At 42.3% G+C, this 12,991-nt stretch overlaps 1 protein-coding gene across 4 annotated transcripts in view; it reads left to right on the forward strand.

The window, feature by feature from the left end:
• Window positions 1-4,256: 4,256 nt before the first annotated feature.
• Window positions 4,257-12,991, forward strand: part of VCL (vinculin) — a 233,391-nt gene continuing 224,656 nt past the window's right edge. For all 4 annotated transcript variants that reach the window (XM_030203202.1, XM_030203205.1, XM_030203204.1 and 1 more), the window contains exon 1: window positions 4,257-4,629. In XM_030203202.1, the coding sequence (XP_030059062.1) occupies window positions 4,462-4,629 (168 nt within the window). In that variant the 5' untranslated portion in view covers window positions 4,257-4,461. The remainder of the gene's footprint in view (window positions 4,630-12,991) is intronic.

Below are 12,991 nucleotides of genomic sequence, written 5' to 3' on the forward strand. Positions count from 1 at the left end.
GCAGCCCAATTTTTAGGGGGTCTATAGAACAGAATACAACACAGACAGTCATGAAGAGATCTGCTGTAGACCTTGATTGAAGCAATTTCAAGGTAAGGTGATATGGATTCAGCTATAGAGTCAACACTGAGATCCAAGTGATAAATCAAAGCTAGACCACCACCTCTTTTCACCTGTCTAGGCCAGTGCGCAATTTTGAAACCAGGGGGGCAGAGGTCAAGGAGAATAGGGTCTTTAGAGTCACGTATTCAGTGATGAAGAGAAGATCAAGTTTGTCACTCGTGAGCCAGTCACAGATAGTTACGGTCTTGTTAACCACAGATCTAGCATTGGTGTAGCCAACTTTAACGCTATGATATTGAACTGGCTGGTTTGTAGAGCAGAAGATGAATTTGAGGTGATTATGGAAGGTTGTACTACTGTGATGAGAAGGGTGTCAATGAGAAGCATTTGAACAGTGGCCTGGAACTGGATCCGCATGGTCATGACTGTTGTGTCTGGAAAATTTCCGAGAGGTGATGAGCACGGGAATGGAACTGCAGTCAGACAAGACTGAAGAGAGTGAGGCAAGCATGGTAGGAAGAGCATTTAACAAATCAGTATCCAATGTTGAGCAAGCTGCTAGAGATATTGTCAATCCAAAAAGCAATGGGGTGACTGAGCAGCAACCAGATAACCATCTAGGTCTAACTTGGTGAAAGGCAATTGTTTTTGTGGCAGAAGTTATCCGCAGGTAACGGGCTGCCCTACAAAGGTGGAACATACAAGTTGTTCTGGCAATCCAGATTATGCAGAGCAAAGGCTTGCTAGTTTACTTAGTGTTGAGAGATTACGGATGACGGCAACGTAGGGAAGGTGAAACTAAGATCAATTAGATTGTGTCAGCGAAGTGGCTGCTGCTTGTTTAAACTTGAAAGAAAAAACTTATGGGCTGGCCTGGAGTTGCTTGACAGTAACAAACGAACCAGCGCAACGGAGTGGGATCCATAGTGGTGCTGATCCAAACGCTCCTCCTCCTCAATCACAACCGGTGAGGACCTCCAAACCAGGACAACCGTCACTGCTCCACCAGACAGGAAGAAGGGGAAGAGCCGCACAGCTGAGGGGCTGCCAATGTAGGCAGGGCCCGGGATAACAACGCTGATGAAACAGAACAGTAGTTTGCCTGGATCAAAGGCAGCAGGCTCCCCGCAGTAAGGTAACACGGACACCACGCAGCCGTCCACAACAGAATGGCATCAGTGAATTTTTTTTTATTCTTACGGGCACCCTCTAGCAGTATTATGGACTCTTTACAGAAGCACTGTGAAACTATTGTGTACCACAACAGATAGTTACAACACCCTCTATCAATTACCTGTGGTCACCACTGTGTTTTTCTTACACTACCATTGTAAAGACTTTTCTTTTGAAGATGTTTTACAATTATATTATGAGGACCCTGTGAAAAATGATGAAATGGTGTTACGGTTTGTGAAAAATAACAAAGAAAGAAAGCACTGTGTGTGTGTAGATCTTTTTGAAGTCTATTTTGTAATCTACAAAGATGTGTTTCCCACAAAGAGTGCCAAACAGTTTCTAAATAAAACTCTGTAAAGGAAACGCGATGGGAAGGAGCAGCAGCTACTTTTGCAGAGCTCCTCTGTGCCTCTCAGTAATCTGCTAAAATCTCAACACCTAATCTTGAAACGCTCCTAGCAATGTATCGTACCGTCCTGAGAACTCTCTCCGGTATCCCCGGTTTCTCTTTGGTTTCCTCTTCAGTTCCAGATGGTTTCTAAAGCACTTAGGAAAGATCGAGATTCCAATATATCAGTCCTCGCCGAGTCCAACTGTTAGTTCAGCATGGATGGCAGAGCTTACAGCAGAAACCACAGCAGTGGTGGAAGCTGCATTCGACATAGAACTTCAGAAATTGTATGATAGAGTGGAAAAGGCTCACGAAAGATTAGACAGCACAGGAATTCAACGAGCATGTGCAGAGAACCAGAGCGCTGGAACACTACTATTTATTTATTTGTAGCATTTATACCCCTCTCTTTCCCGCTCGATAGCAGGTTCAGTGCGGCTTACAAAGTGTGGTACAAAGTATCACGGAGATAATACAGGTATGGAAACAATGTATCACAGAGATGACATAATTACATAGAGTGGGTTCAGTGCGCTTACGAAGTATGGTACAAAGTATCACAGAGATGATACAAAGTATGGAACAAAGTGTCAAAGAGATGACATAATTACATAGAGTAGGACAATAAAAAGAGATGTGGGGAAGGGATTGTGGGTAATACTAATGGTGTGGAATTATGTTTGAGAATTAGGACGGGTCTTTTGGGTAAGCTTGTTTGAAGAGGTAAGTCTTCAGCAGTTTTCGGAAGGGTAGGTGTTCAGTGGTTTTTCGAATGTGTCGAGGTATGGCGTTCCAGAGTTGGCTGCCTATGACAGAAAAGTTGGATGCGTAGTAGGTTTTGTATTTGAGACCTTTGCAGTTAGAAAGATGAAGATTGAGATATGTTCTAGATGTTCTGGTCCAGTTCCTGGCTGGAAGATCGATCAGGTTGGACATGTAGCTTGGAGATTCGCCACTGAGGATCTTGTGGATCATTGTGTGGGTTTTGAAGTTTATACGTTCCTTGATTGGGAGCCAATGAAGTTTTTCACGAAGTGGTGTTGCGCTTTCGAATCGTGATTTGCCAAAAATGAGTCTAGCTGCTGTGTTTTGGGCGGTTTGGATTTTTTTCTACTTATCAATTTCTAGGTATACGCAGCGCTGTACATCATACATAAAAAGACAGGCCTAGCAGGCTTCTCAGGTACAATACAGAAAATGAATACACTGAGGAAGTGAGGGAAAACATCCCAAGACACAGGGTATTGGTACTTTAAAGCTTATGCTTGATGCATTCACCTATCACTAGTCTTTTTAAAGGCTTGATTTGGCTTGCTTGCCTAAGCTGCCCCATCCATTGGTTTACAGAATAAACAGACTCCTGGTTTTTCACCAAAACACGGCTATGTGTCCAGTCTTTTAAGTTTGTTTTACATTTTTTAAATAAAGGTTGATTATCTCTTACTCGCCCGTTTTAGAAGTGTCGTGTTGATCACGCTACTTTTTTATTTTTCCCCTTGTAGCGGATCTAGTTTATCCACTTTTGTTGTTTTTTTTCACTTGTCTCTCACACTGCCATGCCTTAGCCCTTGACTATCACCTTCCCGATGCAAACTCTTAGTTCTTATTGATATTTATTACATATTAGTTAATAGTAAGCTTAAAATGAGAAATACTATTAACTTCGTGCTGTGTTCAGCGCATCTGTCCCCAAGACTTTACTCTGCTTGCAATATAATTTCTGAAAAGTTCATTCCTCCCACTGGGGACAGCAGGCGAGAAAGGGAAGTGGTTACTCTGCCACACCTCATGGCATCTATGCGTATGCCATCGTATCTCCGCCTGTTTTTGGATATGATCCAAGTGTAGGCTCAAACTGATTGTACAGTATGGGGGTTGGGATAACCCCCGGCCCCTGCCACACGACTCCGCTGATATGATTACCGTAAGACCACTGCAAAGGCAAGAGGATTAAACATTGCAAAAATATATTTTAATAGTGAAATACTCGAAAAGGCAGGTTCAAGATCCACCAGACGAATCAACGTAAACTAGCTCAGCAGTGGCTACAACAGTACAGAACTTGTAAATGTATGTCCCGGGGTTATCCTCGTGCTGCAATGACAGGAAGAGAGACGGGCTAAAGATACTCCCGCCCCACAACTACTAGCACAACTCTCTACCAGGCAACCCGGGGCACTCCCTGCCCTCTTCCTGGCTTTAATGAGAGGCGAAGGCTTCTGCATCCAAGGGCATCGGTTAACAAGTCCCGAGCTGCTGCCACCGCGCCTCGCTTCGAGGTCCCGGTGATGTCACTCATTCCAACTCTCAGGAATCCTGCAGCTCTCAACGTTCCCTTCAGCTCCGAGAATCTCCTAATATGGAGAATAGAGTGTCTGACGTCACGCCAAGCAGGAGAAAAGAGAAAAAAAACGCCATCAGCCAAGAGCTCGGTCACCCTCCCCTTCAACCAAACTCAACTTGCTCGGGAAAAGTTGAAAAAATTTCCCCTTTGGCGTTTCTGACAGATGCACTATTTTAGCCAATGGCAGGGCGAGGCGGTGACTGGAATGAGTCTCTATTGGGTCTGGGCAGCGGGTTACGATTTGGCCCGCCCCGGCTTCTGCTCTCTTGCAGTGCTACTTGGTGGTTTGCAGGCACTGGGACGCGGCTTGATTGGATTTGTATTAGGGAGACGCTGCTCCGAGTGAGCCAGGATATCCCCTTCCCTACCTCCTGCTCCGGACAATCAGTCGCCTCCAGCGTTTGTCCTGATTTTTTTTTTTTTTTGGTGAGGGGGCTTGTTTTGATTCTTGCAAAATCTTAAGAAGAAAACTTCACCCGCCGCCAAGATGCCGGTTTTCCACACCAAAACCATCGAGAGTATCCTGGAGCCGGTGGCCCAGCAGATCTCGCATCTGGTGATCATGCACGAAGAGGGCGAGGTGGACGGCAAAGCCATCCCGGACCTCACCGCTCCAGTGGCCGCCGTGCAGTCTGCAGTCAGCAACCTGGTCAGGGTGAGTGTGCAGGCTGAGCCCACGCGGGGCTGCGCTCTGTGAGCGAAGAGAAATGAAATCCATAAAAAAAAGAGTGATTTCTCCCCGTCCCTCCCCAACATTAAGAAAAAACCGAACAGAAGTCCCAAATAGGTACTTCAAAAGTGCCACCTGGGGCTCAGTCTGGCAGTGATAAGCAGGAAGGTGATGGATGAGAGCTGCAACTTTTAGGTGTTAGCGCCGCTTCGTTTTGGGTTCTGCAAACTCTGTCTCTGAGAAATCTTGGGTGAGAAATCTTGGGTAGTAAAGTGAGTTTGCAATACTTTCGCAGAAATAAAAATTGCTAGAAAGCGACGACGGGGGATTGAGGAAGTCACTGACGGGTCACTATCGCTCACTGAAGCTTTCTGGGATATTAAGCAGAACAGTAAAGATGCGGAATATGGTCTTGAGGTTTATGACTCAAACCCAGCCGCAACGTTTATATTGCATATTTGATCACCCGTGTACTTGTTCTCCTGCTGTAGTGATAAAAACTAGAAAAAAAATCTTGTCTTAAACTAGGTATGTGACTTCGTGGAAACCTGACTTTTAAGAGTGTCTAAGATCACGCTACTTGCTTTTTATCGCTTGGTTTACTAGTGCAAGACCTTATTACTTCATATTTGGCTTGTGTAATTTCTAATTTTTCTAAGACTGGAGGAAATAGACTAGTTCCAGTCATACTTTGAAAGTGAATTAGTTGTTTTCAACATTATTTAAAGCGATAACAGAATTATTTTGCTTGTTAAAACCACTGTTGTTGATTTTTAGAATACCAGTGAAGAGAGACTATATAACTGTTTCACGTTGTAAATTGTTACTTAGTTCTAGTTTTGTAATACTGTACAGACATTAGGGCTAAGGATTTGTAAAGCAGTATGATTCCTGTTCCAAAACCCATTCTAGCTTGAATACAGGAAGTAAATAGAGCCATTATATCGCAGAACAATGGAGAAATCGGGGGTTTTTTTTTTTGTAAATTTACAGAGGAAACTTAAAGGTGAATGAATAAAACATCTGGTTTGTACTTCACAGCTGCTAACAATCAAGCTGTGAATAGGGCGGTGCAGTGTTTTGTCTTCTTACCCTGATGTCTTCCTACCTGGTTCTCTTTCTTGTTCTCTTTATCCATCACAGTTAAGTTTATAGGGCACATAATGTATGCCAGGAAAACTATGCAGGGATAGCTGAGTGTCTTGTTCGTTTACCAGTACAGTATTGGTCTGACATAAAATTACTGTGGGCTAGGTTCAGATCCTTCCACTAGAAAAAAAAATGGAAGAAATGCTATTCCAAGTCATCCTCACCAGCTAGCAAAATAGAGGCCCTGTTTACTAAGCCACGCTTGAGTACAGAGATGTGGTAGCCGTCTTAGTCCACTTTTAAAGGTAATCAATAGAAAAAGAATAAAATAAAACATAGAAAAGAAAATAAGATGATACTTTTTTTATTCGACTAACTTAATACAGTTTTTGATTAGCTTTCGAAGGTAGCCCTTCGTCAGATCAGAAATAAGCAAATGTTGATAGGTTACATATATAAGTGAAACATCAAAGCATTTCAGTGACAGTCTTAACAGGATGAGGATGGGTTGGATGAGGGACAGGGAGATATGCATGGTGATAAGAGGGTGACAAAGTTTATTATGGGCTAGAAAACCAATATCTAACCACGCTGTAAGCATGTGCTAAAAATTAGCATGCGCTATCAATAAAGAGAATCATTAGCGCACGCTATAAAGTTAGCGCGCCTACAGCACAGCTTAGTAAACAGGGGCCTAGGTTTGCATAAAAAAAGGATAATGTGCATGGCATCTCTTATCCCAGTTTATGTAATAAAAATGATACAGGTACTTGATTTATTATTGGTCTAATTATTCTGTCATCACTGGTTGGCTAAAATGGTCCTCTGCTGACTGCTCTAGAGGTTAAGAGCTCTATTTTATGAGTTCTGGGGGCTTGAGTGATAGAGGTGGCAGTACCTTAAAATACACAATTCGGTGGAAGTTATTGAGAAGTTAAAAAAAATCATCTACCAAAGAGATGAGATCCCCTAGTTGGGTCGGAGGGTCCCAAACAATCCTACTCCTCCTACCAACCAATTCAACCTTAAATTACTTCTGTTTTAACTTTACTTCTCGTTTTGACACTGTGCTTGTTCTGTTTTAGTGCACAATTTTAACATTTGTTGCTGTGAATATAAGTATTTACTTCAAATGTAATAAAATAGCATGGAAGTGTGCATTTTTTAATAGTAATCTTAAAATGAGAACTACTATGAAACATCATGATTTGTTCAGTGCATCTGTTCCCAAGACTTTACTCAGTTTGCAATTTAATTTCTGAACTTAATACATCCGCCTGCCTCATTTCTGCTTTTGTGGAGTAGGATCATATCGTCTTACTTGAGAATAGTCTTTGTCTCTAAAGGCGAATTAAATAGAGAGAGAGTTACAGTAGCAAACTGAGAGAATATTCTTAACAGTGTGGATTTATTGGTCATCAAAAAGATCTGACACGGGACCATGTTTCGGGTTGAAAAGCCTGCCTCAAGGGTCACTTGCAGAAAACCAAATCAAGCTATTGTTTATTCCAAAGTTCAAAGGTTCAAAACCACAGAGTTGTCTGTTGAAAGATACCAGGAACACACTTCCATGACGATGCTTGCTCTTGCAAAATCTTCTCTCATTATTGTGATTGAGTTGGACCTTATTGTTAACATTACGGAGTACGTAGAAACAGGGAATCTTAGTCCCTCCACTTCGATGGTTTGCTCTTTTCGTTACAGTAGAGTAGCCAGGGATTTTTCAACAGGGGATGTGTCTGCATTTCCCTCCCTTCTCCCTTCACTTCATCTCTCCCTTTCCAGCCCGGCCCCGCAAAGATCTGCAGTTCCCTCCCCTCCCCCCCCCCCCCCCCACTGTACCTTAAAATCACTTCTAGTCAGTGGCACTTATAGGCTGCCCATGGCCTGCACTGGGGCTTTCTCTTTGAACCACCCCGCCCTAAGAAAACAGGAAGTTGTGTCAGAGGGGGGTGGGATAGTTCAGAAAGAAAGCCCTCTGCAGATGCAGGCAGCCTATGAGCGCTTCTGGTGCTGGCTGGGCGAGGACTAAAAATGTTTTTAAGGCTCAGGGGAAGGAGGAAATTGCAGATTTTTGCTGGGCCGAGAAGGAAAAAGAGAGATGCTTCGGGAGGGAGGAGGGAGGGACTGATAGGGGGTTCGTACGCACACATACATTTTGATTGGATATGCCACTCTGCAGCGCCACTGTGCAGTTAAAATTTCATGGTAGCAGCCCTCCTTTTCAGTATCCCAAGATATAATGCATTGGATGTCATGACCTTACAGTGGGAAGATGGAGACTTATCTGTCAGTGTTTCAGTTTTGTACTTTGGATATATGGTTTGCCGCCAAGTAAAATATTTCTCCTTCTGAAAAGTGTGGTGCTGTGTTGAATGGGGGGGGGGGGGGGGGGGGAGGGGAACTCCTCATTTAAACATGTGCAAGTTTGTTTATCTGCCTACATGTTTCTGTGTTTTACTGCCAGAGCAAGACCATATGGCCTATCCAATCTGCCCTCCCATGCCATCTACTCTCCCTATCACTCCCTTAGAGATCCTATGTACTTGTCCCAAGCTCTATTGAATTCAGATACTGTTTTTGTCTCCACCACTTCCACCAGGAGGCTGTCCCCTTTCATCTTTATCCTATGCCCCTGTGTTTCAAAGCTTCCTTTTAACTGGAAGAGACTTGCTCTCCCACTAAGGAGATGAAGGCACAGATTGATTCCCTCATCAAGATAGCTGAAGAAGGTGGATTCCTGACCAACCGTGAGATTGAATTTTTGCAAGTGAAGAATCCTGTGACACCTACAATATTTATATCCTCCTAAAATACATAAGTCCCTGACCAATCCTTCCTGCAGAACCATCATGGCAGTGATTGGGTCAGTTCTGGAACCCTTGTCCATCTTTGTTGACAAATTTTTAAGACCAAAGGTTCCACAGATCACTTCCTATATTAGAGACTCCGCAGGTATTATTAACACACTTAAAGAAATACAGGTGACTAGTGATATATTATTGGTAACATTTGACATAGAATCACTATACACAAACATACCACAAGATGAAGCTATGACAATAATTAAAGATGCACCGACCAAAGAACATTTCTATCAACGCATTCCAGTTTCATTTATAGTTGAACTGACAACCATTGCTTTGAAAAAGAATTTCTTTTGTTTTGACAGTACCTTTTACCAATAAACCAAAGGCACCGCGATGGGATCAACCATGGCCCCATCAGTGGCAAAACTCTATGTGGCAGCATATGAAGAAGAATTTTTAAAACAATGGAGTGAGCAAATGTTATTATGGTGATGCTACATTGATGACATCATCATGATCTGGAAAAGAATAGAAGAGGACTCCAAGCTTTTTATGCAATACTGAATGATTTTAATGGTAATCTTAAATTTCAGATTTTTTTTTTTTTTTACAAAAAAATGCATTCAGTTTCTAGATATTAATGTTATATATGAAGATGGAACATTTCATAGTGACCTATACAGAAAGCCAATAAATGTAAACAAGTACTTGGATTTTAATAGTTGTCACAATTGTACAGTTCCTGAGATGTAAACGGCTATGCTCCAAGGACATCATTTTTTTTTTTTTTTAAAGAACAGGCTGATGAGATGACAAGGAGATTTTGGTCGAAAGGATATCCCATTGAAGCCATTGCAAAAGGATATAATAGAGCTGCACCTGCTGACAGAGACTCACTACTGCATCCTAGAAAAAGAGAACCAAACAAAGTGTTTTGTGCCCTACCATTCACATATCTCTCAAGAGGCTTTACTAACATTCTACGGAAACACTGGCACATCATTCAAGGGATAGATCATTTTAAAAATAGAGATATCACAAGAAAGGAAAGAATTTGAAAGACATCTTAGTTCATTCAGCACTCCCACAATACACAATCTTAGGAAGCCAGAGACCTGTGGGACACCACAAGTGTGGATCATGCTCAGTGTGCAATGTAAACATGAATATTAAGATATTTGTCCATCCAAAGACTGGTGAGAGATTTGAGCTAAGAAATTTTACCGACTGTAAAAGCTCAGGTGTTATGTACATTACACAATGCCCATGTGGACTACTTTATATAGGAAAAACCATAAGATCCTTGAATAAGTGGATTGCTGAACGTAAAAGAAAAGTACTAGAGAAGCCACTAGTGCAGCATTTCACTTTTTTTTTGCTCTGCATGCCATGCTCTTCGTGGAGAGGGTATGATTTGGACAAGCTTTTTATTACAGATGGAACAAAGATTTATATATGTTTAATACAGTAACCCCACATGGTCTGAACCAAGAACTTGATTTTACTGTGTGTCTGTGAGACTTGATGGACTTTTTTTTTTTTTATGTTTCAACATTTTTATTGGAGGCGATTCAATCCTGTCACAATTAGACTAGTTAACAGACATCATTTCAGAACAAATCCAATTCAGTGACTTCCAGTTAAAGAAACAGTTATCAAAAATTTGTAGAACAATTTTTTTCTCCATACTCCCCCAACTTTATTCCTCCCCACTCCAGGAAATTAACTTCAACATCTCAGGTTCAGTACCAACTCCCCACCTTAATATATGTACCTGCTCATCCTTGGCATAACTGCCTTGTTGATCCTCCTTTAGTTATCTTAACAACATCTTCCCCTCCCTCCCAACTCCTCTCCAACAACCAACGAGTAACAGATTAGTATCTTAATTCTAACATAACAATACCTGCCCACAAATCATATTACACATTCAACGTGCAGCGATGTCAGACTCCGAAACTGGATTCAGCAGCTTTGAACAGCACGGAGGACGATCGAAGAAGAACTTAAAAGACCTCGGCTCGGCTGGCGGAGGTTGGGGTCCCTCGCCAGCTGAAGGAATATTTTTAAAGGCAGCGGCAGGAGGAAGTGGACCTCGGCTGGCGGGGGTTGGGGTCCCCCGCCAGCAAAGATAGCCCACGGTGACGGCGGGGGAGGGTTGACGGTGGTAGGGGGGTCCAGGGCGAAATCTCCGTGGCCCCACGCAGATACACCCCTGGTTTTACCTTTGTACATTGTTTTAGCACCTAGTCATTAGGGTTTTTTTTTTTAGTATGGTGCTGTTATTAAGAGTAAGAGTTAAGAGTTCCTCTTGTGTTTTTATAATTTTATTTATTTATAATTATGCTTTTACAGGATTATGTTATTAGATACTGAATTATCTTCTCTATATATAAAACGCACATCCAACATTCTAATGAAGCCTCCATAAGTCCCAACATTCTAAATCTGTGGTAGTGTAGATCAAAGTTTGTCCATGAGTGTTTGCCCTGCCCTCCCCTGTAAGGGAAGGGATGCTACTTTAGCTATCATAAGAGGGGGGGGAGAGAGGGGGGCAAAGGGGAAGAGAGGAGTAGGAGGGGGGAAACACACTCACTGTGTCTCATATACGCATTTGCACACAGTCATTCGGAAACACACACTCACTCACAGATACACAACCACACAGACACAATCTCTCTCTGACACACAACCACACAGACACAATCTCTCTCTGACACACAACCGCACAGTCACTCTCTCTCTCTCACACACTCACTCAAACATACACACTATGAGGAAAACCTGGCTAGCACCTGTTTCATTTGTTTCGGAAACGGGCCTTTTTTACTAGTTTTATATTAATTTACAGTGACCCACTGCCCTTGATGCAGCCATTTTATCCTGGTGAAACATGACCATATCGGGCATTTTATGTTAAATTTCTGGGAGTTTTTAACCTATTAATAAAAACTATTTTTTTTACAAGGTATGCCTTGTTGTTTTTTCTTCCAAATTATACATATTCTTTGTCTGTCTCCATATTCTTTATTATTTGTTGCATTTGTATCCCACATTTTCCCACCTTTTTGCAGGCTCAATGTGGCTTACATATTACCGTTGGTGGCGTTAGCCGATTCCGGTCTGAACAAATACATGGTATGAATGAATACAAGGTGATATTGTGGTAGATAAGGTACATGTCTGGTAGGTACAATTGGGGGGAACTTAGGGAGGGGGGGAGGGAGGAGGAGTCAGGAAAACCCTGACCATTTTAGTAGCTGTCCTCTGACTGGACCGACTCCATCCTGTTGATAACTTTTTAAAGGTGTGGTCTCAGTGCATCATCACCTCTTTTTTCATACTGGCCATTCCTCTCCCTATGCACCCAAGCATCCTTTTAGCTTTTGCCGTCACCTCTTCTACCTGTTTGCCCACCTTAAGATCATCATCACATACAGTCACATTCAAGTCCTGTCCCTCTTCATGCACAAATGTTCTTCTCCCCCTAAACTGTACCATTCTCTCAGGTTTTTGCAGCCCAAATGCATGACCCTGCATGTTTTTTAGCATTAAATCTTAGCTGCCAAATTCCAGGCTATTCTTCAGGCTTTGCTAGGTCCTTTCTCATGTTATCCACCATCAGGGGTGTCTACCTTGTTGCAGATTTTGGTAACATCTGTAAAAAGGCAAACCTTACCAGACAGCCCTTTAGCAATATTGCTTACAAAAATGTTAAAAAGAACTGGCCCAAGAACTGAAACTTGCAGCACACTATTGTTGACATCCTTTTCCAATGAGCTCCATTTACTACTACCCTCTGTCTCCTTCCACTCAACCAGTTCCTAACCCAGTCAGTCACTTTAGGGCCCATACCAGGGCACTCAGTTTATTCATTAGTTGTCTGTGCAGAACCATGTCAAAGGCTTTGCTAAAATCTAAAACGAAAAATGTGCATGGGGGTATAAGCTTTCAGTGCCCCTGTATTCATTTCTTTAAGGAGTCCGTTTACTAAGATGCAGTAGAAATTAGCCATGGTGTGCCTTTACTTGGGTCATTTCCATGTGATAAGGCCATTTTTACCACAGTCATAAAAAAACCCAATTTTCTATTTTTTTTTTCCGTTAATGGCTATGTGCTAATGTTTCCATTAGCTTGTCCATTTTTTAAAAATTACCATGGGAGTACTTACCACCACCTATTTTGTAGGTGGTTAGGGCTCCTGTGTTATCTGTGCTCTAACCAGTTAACATATGGTAATGTCGATGTGCTAACCGGTGCTCACTCTCCACTTCTGACACCCCCCCTCAAAACCCCCCCCCCCATAAGATATTTAGTGCATGGTTAGCACACACACACATGGCAAAACTAATACAGAACACCTTAATGTGTCGCACATTAGGCCATTTTTGCTATGTTAGGCATGTGATAGTGCCTAACGCAGCTTAGACAAAGGGCTCTTAAGTGCT

Source organism: Microcaecilia unicolor, chromosome 5, assembly GCF_901765095.1.
Source record: "Microcaecilia unicolor chromosome 5, aMicUni1.1, whole genome shotgun sequence".
Taxonomy (NCBI): domain Eukaryota; kingdom Metazoa; phylum Chordata; class Amphibia; order Gymnophiona; family Siphonopidae; genus Microcaecilia; species Microcaecilia unicolor.